Source organism: Eumetopias jubatus, unplaced genomic scaffold (assembly GCF_037043125.1).
Source record: "Eumetopias jubatus isolate StellerSeaLion01/CBP00866 unplaced genomic scaffold, mEumJub1_p1.0 scaffold_16, whole genome shotgun sequence".
NCBI lineage: Eukaryota > Metazoa > Chordata > Mammalia > Carnivora > Otariidae > Eumetopias > Eumetopias jubatus.
Genome location: NW_028274822.1, coordinates 59,472,787 through 59,493,129, shown reverse-complemented (window position 1 = coordinate 59,493,129; position 20,343 = coordinate 59,472,787). Strand labels below are relative to the sequence as shown.

Genomic DNA, 20,343 nt, shown 5'->3' with positions numbered 1-20,343 from the left:
CCCCATTTCTGGCAACTAGGAAAGGATAAGTAGGTATAACCTTTCTGGAAAGCAAGCAGACAATGAATAGCAAGAGTCCTGAAAATGTTCATACACTAATTCAACAATTGCACTTCTGAAGGGAATGGTCACAGATGGTCACGAAGTAACCAGAATTCACTCCAGAATTATCAGTCATGCTGAAAAACTGGAACCTTTTTCAACGTCTAGCCATCAGGGACCAGAAACGTAAATTTGTCTACACTCCCTCTGAGTCTAGATCTCTTCATACTTTGCTCTTAGCCAAGCAATGGACTGCTGCGCAGCAGTGAAACTCACATTTCTGAAAAATAAGAGATGGCACGAGACACAAGGGGAGCAGTCTGATACTTCCCAAGGGTTTTCTACAGAACCCTGGGCTCGTGAGGTGCTTTTCGGAAAAAAGGTTTCTTGGCCAAATAAGTTTGATAAATGCTATATGTAATAATGCCCCCCTGGAGATTGGTGACGTATTATTAGTACATTAAAGGCTCTGAAAATTTCTGTAGTAAAGAAACCTATTTGTTTTGGTTTTAATTCAGACTTCTCAGTTGATTTTTTTAACCTTTTTTCAAGTAATATGTATTAACATCTTGAGACCCAGTATGCTCAGAGCCCACATTAAAGGCAAAGTATGAAGAGATCTAGACTCAAAGGAAGTCTAGACATCCATGCCTGGCTCTATTCTGGTAAAATACAGGTGGTGATGTGGGAAACAAAAGTAAAAGAAAAAAAATCAAATTTCCTTACAACTTACAACCCATTGATAAGTCCTTGAGACAGGCAGAGTGACCTTCCTCTAGGGACTCAACTGCCTCAATGTTAAATACTTGAGCTTAACCTCACCTCCAGGATCCTGTAAGTCTCCTTTCACATATAAAAATTCCTCTGGAAACTTCCTTTATCTCTACCCTCCCCCCCCACAAGATATGTGTTAGCAATCATCCTCCAAGCATATCGCCCACTGATATACATCTGAAGGGACTCATGACTCAGTTATTACTAGTAGTAAATGACCTTTTCCTAACAACAGCTAGCCCTCCAAGGTCCTGGCAACCTTGCTTCCAAATTCCTTAGAGACTGACGCTATCCCTAACCCACTTGCAACTTAAAAGGTATGTAAACTGCCACTCCTCATGACCCCAGTGCAGCTCTTTCTGCCCACCAGGTCTTGTCCCATGTTTTAATAAAATCACCCTGTTTGCACCGAAGATGCCTCAAGAATTCTTTCTTGACCATTGGCTGCAAACCCCAATATTTTCATATCAGGTAACAGTGGGGGTGGGGTCGGTGGTGATAACTAAGGTTTTTCCAGCTCTGTGACGATACTTATGGCCAAAGTAAGGCAGACTCTAGATGGAACCTCCTTCCTTTGCCCAGCTCTTGATTCTTCCAAGTGCATTACTTACAACACAAACCTCCTTTCTTCCCATCCCACACCGTCCTGTACGTGTGTGCATGCACACACTGCTCAGCACACAGTGGAAAGTCTTATTCCAGGAAATATCCTAATCCTCCAGACCACCCAGTCTGCTTCAGGCAAAATTCCTTAAATGCAGGTTTGTGGCATCATAAATTCCATAGCAGCAAAAATTCTGCATGTCAAGAATGAGCAGTAGTGGAAAACACATGAAGTTTCCAAACAAGGACAGGCTCCAGCTGGGCTCTGCCTCCCCAGATGAGAATTATCCAAGCCAGACTGCTCTTGCATCAAGTCCAGAAACTTGTAGGGATGGGTTATGTGTTACAATCTTCAGAGAACACTGTCCCTGGGAGCCCATGCTGGCCTGTGTCTGGTGCCAACACACAATCAGAAATTCTCACCATCCCACAGAACCCTGAGGCCATGGACAGTCAAGGCAGAAGCCAAAAAAATACCCTGTGGTTCATTAGGATTCAAACAAAGAGGGAAGTGGTAGAGGAAAATTCTTGACATTCCCAACATTCTCAGCTGGCAAAAGCTGAATGGAAAAACCATTACTGAATGTTCTTTCTGTGCCATTCAGAAGAATGTTTCTGAGGTTTACACAGACCCTCTCTCTCCACAGAAAAGAAGAAGGCCTATTTAATATGCCCACTCAGATGTCCTACAATCCAATAGTAGGTAAAGTTGAATAGAAAAAGGGCTGGGAAACTATATGGCAGACTACTAACAGTAGTTATTTCTGAATAATGCCATTATAGGCAGACCATCACTTGTTATAATATGTCTGGATTATTTCTTTAAAATTTTTAATAGGATACACTACTTTAACAATGAGAAGGGATTTTCTTTCCCCCCTTCTTTCTTCTTTCTTTCAATTTGCCAGTTAAAGTCAAAGAGCTTCCTCGACATTCAGGGATCTGGGCACTGAAGCAAAAGTACCAGGAGGAAGCTGGGTTTTAGAGGTAACCTGACCTCCCTTTGACTCCATTGTTGACAAGGTACGGTCCATACGTTCTTTAGGAGACAATGATAAAACACAAATCCAAACATCCTTCCACAAAAGAAGGTGTTGGTGGGGAAGGCACGGATTCATGTTTTGTAAAAGACAAGGTAATGAGCTGGCATATTCTGATTCCTAGAATAATGTATAAGAAGTCAAGGTTTTGAAATGATGTGGAAATACATTTCTTCCCACCCATGTTAATACCCAACTACAGAGAACCTCAGCTCTAATTCCTGTTAGCAAGCCAATGGAATTTCCTCAAAGTCCAGAACTCTGTCCCACCCTGTCCCGAAGTTATCTGTGTTTCTCATCACACACAATCCCCGTTCATTGGAAGGAAATGCCATGAGGGTTGGTCACGGCTCTCCTCTCTGTATGCTGCACTCTGCTCAGGTTGCTTTGGTCTCTCCCGCCTGGATACAGCCCTCCTGTTCACAGTAAATATCCCATCTTCAAGACACGTCTCTCTGCAGAACAGGACAGCAAAGCAAACATCACTTGGGATTACACCCGGAGCAGGGCAGACCGTGGCCCATGGGCCCCAGAGTGGGGCCTGACCCAGCACTCCCTGGTGGTGGTACCCGTCCTGGAGCCCTGCCACCATGGTGCCCGCAGAAAAGCCTGCCTTGCTGGGCACCCACGACGAGCTTCCTGAATCTGTGACAGCACCTTGCTAGGAAGAGATCAGGGTCACACAAAACACACTTGCAGGCATGTGGTTTCATTCACCCCCAAAGCACCAGGCACCCAGGCCTCTGCACTGTGTTCACCGAGTACAGCCTGCAGACCCACCTTTCCTTGACTGGTTATCTGGAAGTTTCCACTGGAGAATTTAGATACTGTAGTGGCCACACAGCAGCCAGAGGGATCCTGTTTTCAACTTCTGAGTTATGTTATTTACACATACCATCGAATCTATTTTTAACTTTTTAATTGTGGAAATTTTCAACCATACGCACAAGAAGAGAGCATGGTACAATGCACTTCCATGCTCTCATCTCCTAGTCTCAAGATCAGCCCGAACACATGGCCCCTGGCATGTTTCCACCTCCCCTCCCCCCACCCCCACCACTGGAATCTTCGGAAGCCAACACTCGACGTCATATTATGTTAACTGTAAAGCAGAATGGTTTTTTCTTCAAAGTCAAATTGTGTCATTTTTCAATATCCTTCTAACTTACTAAGCATAAAATCCAAACTGTCCTATGGTGTCACTGGGGCACTCGGCCCGTCTTCCCTCTCTCTCTCCCCAGCCCCTGGCCTGCTCCCTGCTCCCTGAACACGCAGCCCCATGGAGCCCTCAGGGGCGTCCCACATGCCTTCCCCGGACTGGACCCACCTCCACTAGACATCCTCACTCCCACCTTTCATTCACACCTTTTTCAACTGCCACCTCCTCTCAGAACCCTCCTGACCCCCTATCTGGGCCATAGCAGGGACTCACAAATACATAATGACAGAACACACGTGATAAATCAATAACCCTGTGAAGGCAGATGGACTACATAAAACTCTTCCCATTTTACAGATGAGAAAATAGGCTCAGAATGGTTCAGTAAATTGCCCACAGACACATAGCTCTTAAATGGTGTAACCAGCCCTCAAACACAGATCTTCTGACTCCAAATTCCATACTCTTTCCATTCTTCAGTTGCTTCCCTGCAATGAAACGCTGCATAAGTTGATGTAATGCAGATACGGACTTATAGTAAACATATTCATTCATTCAACTAGTATCTATTGAACACTTGGTATGTGACAGGAACTGTTATAAGGAGGTGGCAGGTAGAATAACAGTCCCCAGAGATGTCCACATCTTAATCGCTGGGGCCTGAAAATATGTTATGCTACATGGCGAGGGGGCACTGAGGTTGCTAACGGAATTAAGGTTGCTGACCCAGCTGATCTTGAGATGGGAAGATTATCCTGCATCGCACAGTGTCCAGAATCATCATGAGGGTCCTTACGGGTGGCAGAGGGAGGCAAGAGAGTCAGAGAGCTTGGAAGATGCTCTGATGCCAGCTTTGAAGATGGAGAAATGCGGGCACAAACCAGGGAAGCCAGGCAGCCTCTGAAAAAGGCCAGGAACGGATTCTTCCCCAAAGCCTCCAGAAAGGAACACAGCCTGCCTATGCCTTGGTATCGGCCTGGTAAGCCCTTCTCAGACTCCTGACTTTCAGAACTGTGAGCGAGTTATTTGGAGCTGCTCGATGTGTGGTGATCTGTTCCAGCAGCCCTAGGAAACAAACAGAAGGTGAAGAAGAAGGGCGGAATCAGGCCGCCTTCAAAGGGGCTGCTGTGGATATAAATGTCTCCAAACAGCGAGCTCTGTGTTCTGAGGACACTCCAGCTGTTCCTGTTTAGACACGTCCTTTGGAGCCTCAGGAGCACACTCTTCTGTTATTAGATGAAGTCCATGTGCCTAATTTCCTTGTCACGAACGACATTCACAGGTTTCATAGGCCGTTTGGCTTATATTTGATCCAGACTCAGAAAATTAGGTGCACAGAAGTACAAAGCGAAGGGGAGGGAGAGGTGGGAATGGAGGGGAGGGCAGGGAAGGAGAGAGGAGAAAAACACAAGCAGATAAAGTGCGTCTTAGAGTCTTCCTCCTACGCGCACCTGGTGGCCTGTCTTTGCCCGCGGAGAGTCGGAGAACGGAAGTTGGCCTCAACCCAGGAGCACAGACAATGCTTCATAATTATAAGCTACTTAGGGCGTCCCCGACCAAAATACACACCCGTAAAATGTCGTTGCCTGACTTGTGAAGAGTCCTCCCCTAGTGGCGTGGCCGTCCCTCCCAGAACAGGCGAGTCCCCCCCGGAGGGGCCGGCGCAGGCAGGCCTGGAGGGGGGCAGACACCCACCGGGGAACGAAGGACAACGGTGGGGTCTACTGTGACAGAGAGGGTGCTGCAGGGACAAGGAGCAGGGGCCACTTTCAGGCAGGAGAAGCTCCCCCTTGCTTCACGACACTTGAAACTGCAGGCTTCCCTCTCTGCCGTTCCTGTCTGTCCCCTCCCCATTTCCTTTCCCTGGCTTCCAGCCTTCTCATCGCGGGCTGAGGGCACAAGTGCTTGGAGTTTCCCTTAGCACTCACTACCTTTATTTTAATATACGGACATGTCCTTCCTCGTTCTCTCCCGCCAGTGCCATTCTGCACCTAAGCTCTTAATTTCCTAAATGACACCAACACCCCCAAAGGGAACACCTCTGGGAACCGGGTCGGCCCGCAATGGCGGCTCTAGCCCTGCCCACATGGCTGCCGTCGGACTCCGCAACTCGAATGCCACGGTCACCCTTTCCTCCCACAGCTTCTGTCTCCGATTTCTAAACATCCCTGGACCTCCTCGGCTGTACCACTTTTAAATCAGGCTCTTCCTGAGGCTTCTTCTAACAGATGATGTGGCAGAGCCCTACCACGGAGCTGTTTACCCCCTTTTTAACAGCATACAAAGATGTTGTACATACAAAGACGGATCTGCAGGCTTCTGCTGGGTCTCCTTACCACATAGTCCTCACTGGGTTTTCCTTCTGAGGGGGTGCGACGGGAGCGGAGGGTGGAGAGGAGGAATAGCTCCCTTACAGGACGTCATTGTGTACTAATTAAAAGCACCGTTCTCTTGTGATAGGTGGGGAAGGAAAGCAAAACCTGGTATTGACCCTCTTCCACTGGACATAAATCCTTACGGAAATCGTTCTCCAGTGGGTGTGGGAAAGGTGCAAGAGGGTGAAGCAATTTCCCTCCAGCCGTGGGCGAGGAGCAGAGTCTGCGCATGTGCCGTTGGCTGCGGCCACTGGCAGCCGGGCCTGTATTTCCAGGGGCCGCAGGGCAAGCAAGGAGGAAACCAGAGCAGCTCGTTCGGAGCCTCTAAGACGCCCCATTCTTCAAGAACTTCCAAAGGTCAAAATTTCCTCTGACTTTAGCCACAGTCTATGAAAAGACAACCACTTTCTTGACCACAGAGTCTGGGGCCTCGAAGAAAGAAGGAAAGAAAGCACACAAAAAGTTTCTTTTTGATGTTTATCAAGCCCAAACTTGACCTCAGCTATTTGCTGCCTTCGTTCTCTTTTCTTTCTCGGGGGCCCACGGAGACCCGGCGTTTCGGCCACGGCCCTGCCGGGCTGCCTCTGTCTCTGTGCATGTCATCCTGTCACTGTAGGAGCCTGGGAGGCGCTTGCAAATGTAGGCCCAAGGAGGCGAACAGCAGCACGGCTCCCCAGCACGCTCACCCGTGGGCTCCTGGAGGGCGCCAGCGGGACTTGGCCTTCTTCAGGTACCCAGCTTCCAGGAACACTTCTTTTTTAAAGATTTTATTTATTGAGAGAGAGAGAGCACGAGCAGGGGAGGGAGAAGGGGAGGGAGAAGCAGACTCCCCGCTGAACAGGGAGCCCGAGGCGGGACTCGATACCAGGACCCTGGGATCATGACCTGAGCCGAAGGTAGACGCTTAACGATCTGAGCCACCCAGGCCTCCCAGCCGGGAAAAATTCTGACAGAAGAAACAAGCAAAGAGTAAACAAATTGGGGTGGTGTAAATATACTTATTATATTATTTTCTGGAGTGCTTGAAATATCTCACAATTGGGGGGGAAAAGTTTGTACACTCACTAGGAGAGTCACTGCAAGCCTTTGAATCAATGGGTTTCAGCACCTTATCACACTCTCTTGAGCACTATGTATTAAGTAATAAAGTCTGGTCCCAGGTTAGATAACACTGCTGAAAAAAACTAAATCGGCAGCAAATAATACTATTTTGAAGATAGGTTCCTTCTTTTAAAAAACAATTTAGTCAAGTATCATGCATTTCAAATCTAGTAATAGTTGGGTAAATTTTAAGTGATCACTTCATAAATATAACCTTACAGTTCTATATGAATTTGTTACAGGGAACACATTTTAACATTTCAAAGATTTAATATTTTATTCAGAATCATTTCTTTAAGTACTGCTCTGAGGTCAAGGCTGCACTTCTGGTCCACAGTCAGAGATGAAAAACAGCTTGCAACTTGTTTATCACTTATAACTTAAAGGTTTTAGGAGTAGGTAACCTCACATTCATCTATAGATTTAATCCAATCCCTATCAAAATACAGCTGGAGTTTTTGCAAAAATGTAAAAGCTGATCCTAAAATTCCTGTCGAAATTAAAGGGACACAGAATAGCCAAAATAATCTTGAAAAAGGACAAAGTTAGAGGACTCATACTTCCTAATTTCCAAACTTGCTAAAAAAAAACCTACAGCAATCAGGGCAATGTGGTATTGGCAGAAGGGTAAAAATTAGATCAAAGAAAGAGAACAGTCCAGAATTAAACCCGCACATTTGTGGTCACCTGATTATCATATCAACAAAGGTGCCAAGAAAACCAATTTGGGCAAAGAATAATCTTTTCAACAAATTGTGTTGGGACAACTGATTTTGTATGATAGCAACATACAGGGAGTGAAGTTGAATCCCTTCCTTACAAGATATGCAAAAATGGATCATAGGGCTAAAGGTAAAAGCTAAAACTATAAAACTCTTAGAAGAACATATAGGAGTAAATCTTTATAAACCTGAGTTTGGCAAAGACAAGTGTTGGTGGGAATGTGGAGCCTCATACGTTGCTGGTAGGAATATAAAATGGTGCAGCCACTTTGGAGAAGTTTGGCTGGTCCTCAAAATGCTAAACAGAGAGTTACCATAGGACCCATCAATTTCAGTCCTAGATATATTCCTAAGAGATTAAACAAACAGAACTATCTACATAAAAACTTGTACATGAATACTTAAAGCAGCATTATTTATAAAAACCAAAATGTAGAAACAACCTAAATGTCCATAACCTGATGAATGGATAAACAAAATGTAGGGCATCCATACAGTGGAGTATTAATCAGCCATGAAAAAGAAGGAAGCACTGATTCAGTTATAATGTGGATGAACATTGATGACATTATGCTAAGTGAAAGAAGGCAGTCACAAAAACACACAGATTGCATGATTCCATCTATATGAAATGTCCAGATGAGACGAATCTAGAGGCAGAAAGCAGCCAAGGGCTGGGGGACTTAGGAAGAAATGGGGAATGACTGTTAATGGGTTTAAAATTAATTGTAGCAACAGCTACACAATCTTAATATACTAGAGTCCACTGAACTGTACACTTTAAATGAGTCAATTGTATGGTCTGTGGATTAGATCTCAATAAAGCTGGGTTTGTTTGTTTTTTTAAAGATTTTATATTTAGTTGAGCGAGAGCATGAGCAGCAGGGAAAGGGACAAGCAGGCTCCTCACTGAGCAGGGAGCCCGACGTGGGGCTCGATCCCAGGACCCTGGGATCATGACCTGAGCCAAAGGCAGATGCTTCACTGACTGAGCCACCCAGGCGCCCCTCAATAAAACTGTTTTTCAAAAAGAGAGGTAATACTCTACATGCTGATAATCCCTGCAAAACAAATGCAGACAAAAACGTTTATCAGTCAATTTTATTTCCAACACTAAAACTCCAGGATGGATTATCCAAAAAAAGTGAAAGCATGGCTCAGCTGCTTCAGAGGTGAACCAGGGAATGAAAACACAAAGCTTATGAGACCGAAGCTTTGAGCAAGTCTAGAATGGGTGCAGGAGTGGACAGGAAAAGAGTTTCCCCTGTCAAGGAACAGGTAAATAGAGAACTTCATACTACAGCTACCTTCCTACTGGGCTCTCTTCAGAAACACAGGGAGGGACCATCTCAGGCACCAGGAAGTAATGAATATACAGTTGACCCTTGAACAACACGGGTTTGAACTGCACAAGTCCACTTAAATGCAGATTTTTTATTATACAGTACTGTGAACACATTTTGTTATGATTTTCTAATAACCTTTTCTCGAGCTGACTTTATTGTAAGAGTACAGTATATTACATGTAACACACACAATACGTGTTGTCATGAAGGCTTTCCATCAACAGTAGGTATTAATAGTTACGTTTTGGAGGAGTCCAAAGTTATACATGGATTTTCAACTGTGTGGGGGGTCAGCACCCCTAACCCCCATGTTGTTCAAGGGTCCACTGTATTTTAAAAGCCACAGGAGGGCAAACATTATCTCTACAGTTTCAGATTTCTTAGCAGGAAATTCATTTTGGATAAAACATTGTAGAGTATGTAAAAGGAAAGTTCAGTGGGAAAAGACTGAGGTAGATGTCTGAAAAAAAGTCCCAAGCTAGATGAAGTAGAGCCTCCAAAGTACACAGAGCAAGAGAACCCAGTAGAAGCCTGTGGCAGACAAAATTATGACCACCAATTAATTGTTCACCTCTGTGTGAATCCATGCCCTGCTTATGCCAATGGAGTTTTCTCCGTTCCTTTAAAGGCTATGTCTCCCTATCATTTGACCTTGGGCTAAGCCATGTGACTTGCCTTGGCCAAATGAATGTAGGCCATGTGTCATGTGCTCGTTCTAACGCTAGCATTAAGAGGCCTCGCGTCTGTGCCTTACTCCTCATGCTTCTGCATTGCCCAAGAAGAGCTTCCTCAGGTAGCTGCTGCCTTTCTAACCCCAGAATGAACAAGCAAGCAGAGTGCCCCCAGCCACTACCACACAGACAGACCCACAGCTTGAAGCAGAGCCACCTCAGCTAGAGAGCTCCATAATATTTTTGAAACTTTTCTGTTAAGTATGAGTTTTTTGTTTTTTCGGGTTTTTTTGTAGGCTCCACACCTACTGTGGAGCCCAACGCACGGCTTGAACTCACAACCCTGAAATCAAGACTGGAATGGAGATCAAGAGTCAGACATTTAACCAACTGAGCCACCCAAGCACCCCAGTACAAGAGTACTTTTAAATAAAAAGATAAAAAAAAAGAATTAACACACACAGCCATGTGTCAATTTTCAGGATTAATAATGGTATTCTAAATTCTAAATAAAGTCTTGTTTATTTAAGATCATATTTAGACTTCCACAATAGCTCAATATTTTATTAAATAATATGGGCTTAGTCCTATTCAGTATTCAATATTGTTCTTACTTATAATTTCTTTCATTTTCAGTGTTCTGTCGATTTTTTAAAAATACCCAAAAAAAGGCGGTAGTTAAAAATTATATAATTTCCTACACAAATCTTTGCATCATGTCATTTTCACCATTAAATTCAAAGCTCCAGAATTCCTGCTAAGTATTGGGAAAGGGGGCCTATTTTTTAGTCTGTATATGTGTTCTCCAATTTCATCTTTAAAAAGTATATAATGATGAGCTTGATTTCAGAAGTCAATCTATTCAACTTCAGATGTGTTAGTAGAGTCAAGGGAGAGCTTTTATTCTAACCAAAGAACCATCAATTCACCTTTGCGGAATTTGTCACTGTGGCACATTTGAAACGCAAATTTTATAAATACAATTATTCTGACTGAGGCAGTAGGGCAGAGAGACAGCCATAACACTGACTTCAACCCAAGTGAAACAAGATAATGATGTTAATATTTGTTCATGTTAGATTCTTAGAATAATATTGCTCTGATGGATCAGATCAAGAAAATGAAGCATGGAATTCTTCCAAGATATGAACATTTTAATGGAGTTATTCTATGGATTGCAATTGTGTTTTAAAGCAAAAACAGAATGACTTGGAAGCACATATCTAGAACACAGAGGTTGCAATTCCTATTGATGAGACTTTTTTTTGGAGAGGGGGTGCAGGGGTAGAGGGAGAGAGAATCCCAAGCAGTCTTCATGCTCAGCGAGGAGCCCAATGGTGGGCTTGATTTCATGACCCTGAAACCGAGACCTGAGCCGCTTAACCTACTGAGCCACCCGGGTGCCCCAAAACATTTTAATAACAATGAGGATATTCTAGTCCCCAGTTTATGTGGAAAAACAAAGAAAGGAGTCAAAAGGAAACCCAAAGGGAAAGACAGACGTGTGGACACATTAGGACAGAAGTCTCATCTTCCCATCACAAACCCTGACCAGTGGGAGAGAGGAGGACGAAGCTGGGCAGATATATTCCTTTCTCTCCCCTGGGACCTCTTCGAGCTCCTGTATATATCCTTCCAGGGCGTCTGCTGACCCACTGCTGAGTTCTCCTCATAGCTCCACACAAAGCAGAAACCAGCACAACAACTCATTCCGAGAGGACAGATGAAAACCCCCAAAAGCCCACACCAACGCTACAACACGGGCACTCCAATGGCACTCTTGCCCCCTCTATACCCCTCTTGGTAGCAACAAACTGAATGCACAAACCTTGAAAATGTTAAGCTTCTAACAAATTGGATCCAACAATCACTTGGTTAATTGAAAATGGTTAAATTTGAAAACACTTTTTTACAGAGGCAGTCTATGGATTACCGTTTGCCATTGAAAGGATCATAGGATGTTCATCATATGTGGTTGAATGAAAAGCATAATTAAGACAGCATATCAAGAATGAACACTCTCTTCTACAAAGAGAGGGAGGAAGAGAGGACTCCTTTTACCTTTCCAGTGCTCAGATGGGAGAGTGAGTTCTCAAGAGTATGAATTTGTGCCACAAATGTAGTCCAGAATGAATATTGTGTATGCTAGGCAGAAGTGGTTCGATAGTTCCACAAGTAAACAAACACTGAGTAATTAACACATGCTAAGCACTGCACTGAGCATTATCCCCCTTTGAGGACACAGAAATCTATGTCTTTATATTATCAAACCATAAATCCAAAGAGATTTTGTTTGTTTAAAATTGTGAAGACTAAGAAGAACAGTAGCCAATTCCTACAAAGATAAGGAGGGATAATAAAGTGCGCTGGACTCCAGCAATTAATGAGACAGAACAAACAGCAGTAGGTACATGCAGCAGCAGGGAAGGTATTTTTAGCTCCAACATTAGGCAATGTCATTACAAGCATGATTAAATCCAGCAAAAAGCTGCCAAAATGACTGAGAAATTGCCATCCCTGGAGAGATGCGAGACTGCACGGAGGGACAGCAGACAAGGACGGCCTAAGGATAACGAAGTCAGGCCTTCGACGGTTAGAGCGATCAATGACCACAAAAGCTGTGCAGACATTTCTCACATGCTGTCCACAAATCTAGATTCTAAAAAGCATCCACCTGAAGTCCTCAGCCAAAAGTCAGTCCCTCCTCCCCGAAGCACTAGTGTGGACTTGGCCTTGCACACCTAATACTAAAAATTATCATAGTAGATACTACTAATAATATGCATAACACTGATACAATAATATATAATATATATAATGCATAATATAATATGTATAATATAATAACATATATAATACTATGCTTTTAAAATGACAGACAGCAATACAGGCACAGATGTCTATCACCTCTAAAAATCCAATTTTAGGAAAAGCAATTAGAATTATTAGAAATATGGTCATACGAAAAATTTTCTATTGCTATTTTGCTTTGAGATGGTCAGGGAGCAAGCTACAAACTACAGTAGTCACTTTAGAGAACCAAATTTCATCAAAAGCAGTCACCTACTTGAATATTTTATCAGAATAGGTAAGGAGATGTCAAATACTCCGTTTAGATCATACAGAAATCTCTCTTCAGAAAAACTGTTATTACCACATGAAAACAGCAAGTTATAAAGAACCCTGAGCCCTTTGATATGAAGTTACCAACACACACAGAGTGAGATATCTGAAGAATGGTCATCTAATGTCAATAGCGGAAATAAGACTTATTGTGGGGATCATTTCATAATGTATAAAAATATCAAATCACTACGATGTACACCTGAAGCTAATATTGTATGTCAATTATCCTTCAATTTAAAAACTAAATTTAAAAAACAGTGGAGATAGCTGGGTGGTGGGATTTTGGATAATTTTACTCTTGGCTGCATGGCTTTTGTGTGATTTTTCTAGCAGAACAAAACTACAAAGCAAAGCTCAGGACCCAGACTGCTGGATTCAGATTTCAGCTTTTGGCCTAATGGGCTGTGTGATCTTGAGCAAGTTACTTAACCAGTCCATCCTTCCGTGACCTCACTTATAAAGAGGGCTAAAAATAGTCCCCAGGTCAGAGTGCTGCAAGAGGACTAAGTGTGTTAGTTAGTACACAGAAGGCATGAGAACACTGCGTGGAACATAGCTAGCCCTCGGGAAATATCTGCCAATAGGAGAAGCAGTAGTACTGCTAATACTAAGCTAGCTATTGGTAAAATTGACTGGTGCTCATTAACAGTGGCTGCAAAAGCAACTATTTCATGACCAAAAGTAAAAATGGGAGCAAGAAAACCTCTCTGCTTAAGTTTACATAACAACCAAAAAACCAAACCCTAAACCCCAAAAACCTAGCAGATCTACATACTACAAATATACATACATAGTAGATAAAGAGGAAGCTATGTAAAGATGAGATTCCTGAGTATACATTTTCTCCTAGGATCCGCCTTCCCATTTCGGAGGTCAGCAGGCACAGCGGACTAACAGAGTTAAAGAGGTGCTCTAAGTAATGGCTTTGTGTGTACAAGTCTGTGCTCTCAACTTAGCAGCAAAATAGAAGATGTTCTAATGAGGTTAGCATTTGTAGGCCAGAAGATTTGTCCTGATTAAGAAGAAAGACATCTTTAAAACCCCAGTAGCCTTAATCTACAACTGCTAGAATGGGGACTTGTATAAAATGAAAGTTACAGAAACACACACTTGACTTGTTAGGAGCTGATAAGGAAAAGCATGCATTATCCTGAACCCTGGATTCTCTTCCTTTGAGAGAGAGAGAATCAATAATGGAATTCAATAACATATTAGAAGGGGGTAAGAGCTATGGAGAAAAAGGAAGTGAGTGGAGCCGGGACGGAAGAAGGCGTAGTGTTGACATTTGAATAGGGTAAGTGGAGAAGGTGACACGTGAGCTTGGATCAGACAAGGGGAAGCTCAACCTATTTTACTCCATAATCATTAGCTCTGATGACAGTTTTGAGCAGGCTGGAAGCCCCCAGTGAAGACAAGCTAGTGGTTATCCCTGTGTGTCACTTATCCTGCCCACCCCTTTCGACTTTGATAATATACACGCTAGTGATTACACGAATATCCTGTTATAGTCAGTCTGTGCTGGTATTATTTCACTTTTTGAAATCTAAAAACACGAGCTTCTTAAATAATCTTCCCCATCAATATTTTTGGCAAATAAAAGGAATGAAGAATGAGACAAGTCATTGGCTCTTTCTGCTAACCCAACGTCCATTGCCCCATTTTCCAGTAAGAGAACCCATGTTTTCCTTGGGTAACTAAGCCTACCAGCCTTCCAACCAATGTGGCTGATGGCAGCCCCTACCTTTAGGGGTAAAGTGTATTACCAGGCCCTACAAATAAGAGTGCCAAATCCTCCGTGAACGCTACTACACAGTGTCAAGTTCAGGAGTGGGACACATGACCAAACCAGGTGCTGAGACACGGGGCACAACTCGCGGAAAAGAGGTACCGTCATCCGTGGGACTGCTCAGGTGGCAGAATGCAGGCCTGGAGTCACTGATGGAGCCATCCTTGCCACCCCTGGGGAAGGGAAGGAAGTGAGTCTGCCTAAAAATGAAGCCAGTCTAGAGGGAAGCAAGGAGAGAAACAGGAATAGAGCCGGGTGCCTCTGACAATACATTTGGGGGACTTGATGAACTTGGCCCTATCTCAAGAGGGCCACCCCATACATTTTTCACACAGTGGAAGAACCCATTTCCTTTTTTGATTAAATCACTGAAGCTGGGTTTCTGTCACTTGCAACCAAGAGTCTTGCCAAATACAAAGAAACCTTCGGGAACCGGGCTCAGTATTTTCCTTAGCAAGCCAACAACCCGTACACTTACCCGTTCCTGCCCAGCAGTGTCCCAGATGAGGAACTTATGAAGCTCATTTCCACAAGGCACAGTTTTGGTCATAAAAGATGCCCTGAAAAAGAGAATCAAAATCTCCATGTTACCAGGCGCCCCTACAGTCTTCACAAAGACTCCTGTTTCACACAAGTTCATCTTGCCTCAGCAAGACTCCAAAAGCTCCCTCCTGGCGGACCACTAAGAGGAAAGAAGGGCTGCTAGAGTCCTGTCAGCCAGAAGAAAATATTCTGCATTTTTTGTTAGTCCAACTGGAGGTTTAGGGAAGGAAAAATTTTTTAAAAAGCCAAGAATGAATTCAAAGCACTGTGCTTCCAAAAACACTGTCCTAAGATAGTATGCTCAATTGTTCTAAGATAATAGCCCCAAATCTCAGGAAAGAAAATAAAACCTAAGATTTTAAAAACATATTATTACAACAATGAAGGATGGACAGGGCAGCCCACATCACAGTGTGGGCCTTGTGATGGCACACACAGAAAACTGCCTTCCATATGCACCCATGCTATGCATCCAACCTAGTAGCAACTAATAGAATACCATATCTCATTCCCACCCTGCTTTTATACATGCAGGGATAAAGGTTGGTGGTTTACCAAATATTTACGTTTTCTCCATTAAGAAAAAAAAAAGAAAAGGATTTGAAACTCTCAGTAGATAGTGAAACACTTGACACTTCCTTCTTTTTTGTATATTTCCTGTTAATAAACATTTTCTTTGTGTTCATGAAAGACGTAAATATACAATACGTTGGAAAGTTTATACCCTTGACTTCTTTTTTCTGTGAGATAAAGCTTCCCATTCATTAAAAACTAGTGGGTCTCCCCAACAGTGGGACAACCAGACATGATAAGCCTCCTCATGTGATGGAATAAGAAGCACATACATCATCTCTGCAGCATTCTGGCCAAAACCAGTTCACCTGAATGTAATCATAAGAAACAGATCAGGCAAATCCAGAATGTAGAGCATTCTACGAGACAACTGGCCCGAATGCTTCAAGTAAGTCAAAGTCATGAAAAGCAAACAAAACAAAAGGCAGGAAGATTGTTTTAGAAGCTAAATTAAGAGAGAAGAGATAAAACAACCAAATGCCCCTTGGATACATCTGGAATTAGGAGGGAAAAATCTTTAGATGACATTTTGAGGACAACTGGGGAAATTTAAATTGAGACTATATGTCAGATACTATCATTGAATCAAAATTAATTTTCTAGGGGCACCTGGGTGGCTCAGTCGGTTAAGAGTCTGACTCTTGGTTTAGCACAGGTCATGATCTCAGGGTTGGGGATCAAGCCCCTCATTGGGCTCCACACTCAGCGTGGAGTCTGCTTGTCCCTTTCCCTCTGCTCCTCCCCCACCCTCTCTCTTCCTCTCTCTCTCTCTCAAATAAATAAAATATTTTTTAAAAATTAATTTTCTAGGTGTGATAATGGTATCCTCACTATGTTCTTATTCTCAGGAGAGGCACAGTAGAGTTTTTAGGGGTAAGGTATCAGGCTGTCTACCCTGTTTCCTATAGCCCAGCTGACCCACCATCCAGCACACAGTACAGCCCTACATCACTCAGCACCCATCCCAGTAATGTTTCCTCAACTTCTCCTACTTTTCCCCAAAACTAAGAGGCAAACTACACAAGTCCCAAGTAGAAAAACATATGTCCCTGCAATTCCCACACAACCCTCACAATATACTCGTACAACCCCAAAAGTTAACAGTTCTATTTATCAACCTACGATTGCACTAAATGGAAATTCTAAGCAGTTTTCTAAGTGATATGACCCAATATTATCAAAACCACAACTGTCCCATGACACTTTATTTCTTTTAAAGTGCTTAAAATATACACAGACTACTGATAGGAGTAAATATATTCCATAAATGGAAATGTCTTTATTACTTTTCCCATTACAAAAGCAATATACGGACATCCCAAAAAAGAAATTCAAAAAATGAAAGCAAAGGAGGAAATAGAAATCAATCGTCATGTCACCACCGAGCCACAATCACTGCTAATAAGTTGGTATATATCCTTCCAAATTATGTTTATACAGTGTTTACATCCGTAATTGATCATACTCTACATTCATTTTGTTTTCCCTCCACTCGATGTATCATGGATATCTTTCCATTTCTGTGAATACAGATCAACAACATCTAAAATGACTAAATATTCTACACCATGTTATGGCTTTATTCACTACCCCACTGATGGGCATTTTGGTCACCTATTTTCCACTATTATGATGATGATTAAATGAGTATCTTTTTTTTTTAAAGATTTTATTTATTTATTTATTTGAGAGAGAATGAGAGATAGAGAGCACGAGAGGGAAGAGGGTCAGAGGGAGAAGCAGACTCCCTGCCGAGCAGGGAGCCCGATGTGGGACTCGATCCCGGGACTCCAGGATCATGACCTGAGCCGAAGGCAGTCGCTTAACCAACTGAGCCACCCAGGCGCCCCTAAATGAGTATCTTTGTACTTATATTTTTGTGTCCTTATACAACTATTTCCTTAGAAACAGACATGCCACTCTGGGTGGGACCAACCTACACACCCATGTAGGAGATGACACCCAATGTAGAAGATGACCTACACACCCAATGTAGGAGATGACCTTCTCCCCAGCCAATCCTGATCTTTCAAATCTTTTCCAGTATGATAAGGAGAAATGATATGTCGTTCCCATTTTTATTATGCTTCTTATAACTTTGAATGTCATTTTAGTGTTTATTGTTCACTTGCATTTTTCTTTAGTAAATATTTAATTTGTGACCTTTGCCCACTTTTTGGTTTTTCTTATTCACTTGAGTATTTTACACTAACCTTTTGTAATAGTATATTTTAAATAATATTTTTTCTGGTTTAACCTTTGGCCTTTAACTTTGTTTAGAGAATTTTTCCGTAAACACCTTTGGTTTTGTTTTTACTTTGATATAGGCCAGATTTTCATTTGTTCCCAATAAATTAGGCACTAGGATAAATAATATATCAACCCTGCCCTTAAAAAGTTCTCAGGCTTAGAAAACTAAGTTCATGCCTTTAAAATCTTAGAACCAGAGACTTTTAGAGATGGAAAAAAATATGAAATATCCAGGCCAACCTCTTCACTCTACAGATAAGGGGGTGGAAATCTGAGTCCCGAAAGACTGCCTTGTCCATGGTCAAAGAGTCTATCAGCACAGTCAGGAACAAAATGCAGAGGCCTGCCCTCGCTTCCAGCAAGGTAGAATGAGTGTTTAGATAGCCCCTCAGTTTCCTAATCTGAGAAACAGAACCAGTATCTGGGGGCTGTTGTAGGGTCAAATGAGGGAATGATACCTGTGAAATTCCTGCTTGATACACAGTAAGTCTGCGAGGAACAGCTTTAGTATAGTCGTCATGCAGATCACATACACACACACACACACACACACACACACACACACATACACACACACTCATGTACACACCCCTCTCTGTTCCTCATTTCCTGCCACTAGAAAAAAAGACGACTAATATTTGAAATGACGACTGACAATCCTTGTTCTTTTGGTTGTTTGGGTTTTTTTTTTTTTTTAACACTTTTGCTAACATTCAATCTTAAGAACCTCAAGCATCTTTTCCTCTCTACAGATTACCTTCCAGAGTGGTGGAGCAGGGGAGCCTTGGCAATGCTGAACTGACTTCGTTATCTGTGGGAACCAAAATCTGGCATAGAAGTAACACAATTACCTTGTAAAAGTCGAAACAGAAAGGGACACACACATACACACACACACACACACACACACACACATATATGTTCAAGATGTCAACACAATCTGCTTGAATAGCAAAGCCAAGATTTTTCATTATGAGTCACAGAAGATGATAAGAATGAACTCTTTCGATGCTGAAACAATGATATTTTACAGGCCGTGGCCTTTCCCCAGTGGCAGTTTGATCACAGTGGGAAGAACAAGGGTGGACTCTGAAAGTGGACTCACTTGGTCTGAGTCATCAGTTCGCCGCTCATGGCTGTGTGTGCCTCAAAAAGTCACCTCGCTGCTCTGATTCTTGGAGTCAGCAGCATTATAGTGAAAAAGGCTCTGGGCCTGGGGCCTGAACTCAAATGTCTACGGGACCAGGCAGCAACCATATAAATGAGCCAAGCGGACTAGGTGTAAAAGTCATAGTGATAAAAATAATAGTAACAGTAAACAGTGGGAGCACTGTGGAAAGGAGAGAGCCCGCCCACCCACACAGAGCACCCAAGGCTCGGGTCCAGCTGGCTCCTGCCATGTGGGCATGTGCACCCCCTAAGCCAAGTCTACTGATTTTTTTAAAAGAAGCCAGAAATGCAGGTTTATTATGTAAAAATCTCCTGATTCTCCATTACTGGCTTAAAAATTTTAAAGCACTGTGCAGGCTAAACAAACCTCATCTACAAGCAAGAGTCCCAGTGCACTGAACCCAGCAGCTGGAGGATGAGCACTGCAGTCTGTATATAACACCTTCCAAGAAATACGTTTGTTCCTGCTAGCTTTAGTTTTCTGAAGCTGGAGTCTGGAAACAACTTTTTTCAAAATCATAAGAGAGGATAAATTTTGAGTGGGTTTTTTAATTGGGCAATTGAACTGTATCAGGAAAGGACAACAGATAAGAATGGAAGAGCCCATCCCAACCTTGACTCCAGAAGAAAAGTGAGGAATGTAGACAGAAAGCAGAACAGCACAGAATTTACAGTCACTTAACATTATGTTTATGAAGAAATTTTAAGGTATGAGAAAATGCTTAAGTTTGAAGTTTAGTGGAAAAGAACAATTCAAAATCATACCTACAAAAATGTTTCAAGACCTAAAGCTAGTAAGTGTACAGAAAAATAAGGACAACATTTCTGAAAAACAATTTGGCAATATCCATCAAGAGCCTTAAATATGTTCATATTCTTTGACTGAATTATTCCAATGCTGTGAATTTAACCCAATGAAATAATCAGAGGTACGTGCAAATATTTATGCCCCAGGATATACATCATACATTATTTAAAAAGTAAACAAAAAAATTATAAAAAACCTCAATGACTTAAATGGAAAATAGAGCCATTAAAAATCATTGCTTTTAAAAAAAAGTT

At 42.5% G+C, this 20,343-nt stretch overlaps 1 protein-coding gene across 1 annotated transcript in view; it reads right to left on the bottom strand.

The window, feature by feature from the left end:
- Nucleotides 1-20,343, bottom strand: part of RAB31 (RAB31, member RAS oncogene family) — a 133,555-nt gene that overhangs the window by 55,261 nt on the left and 57,951 nt on the right. Inside the window, exon 3 of the mRNA XM_028123971.2 lies at nucleotides 15,224-15,305. Coding sequence (XP_027979772.1) covers nucleotides 15,224-15,305 — 82 coding nt within the window. The remainder of the gene's footprint in view (nucleotides 1-15,223; nucleotides 15,306-20,343) is intronic.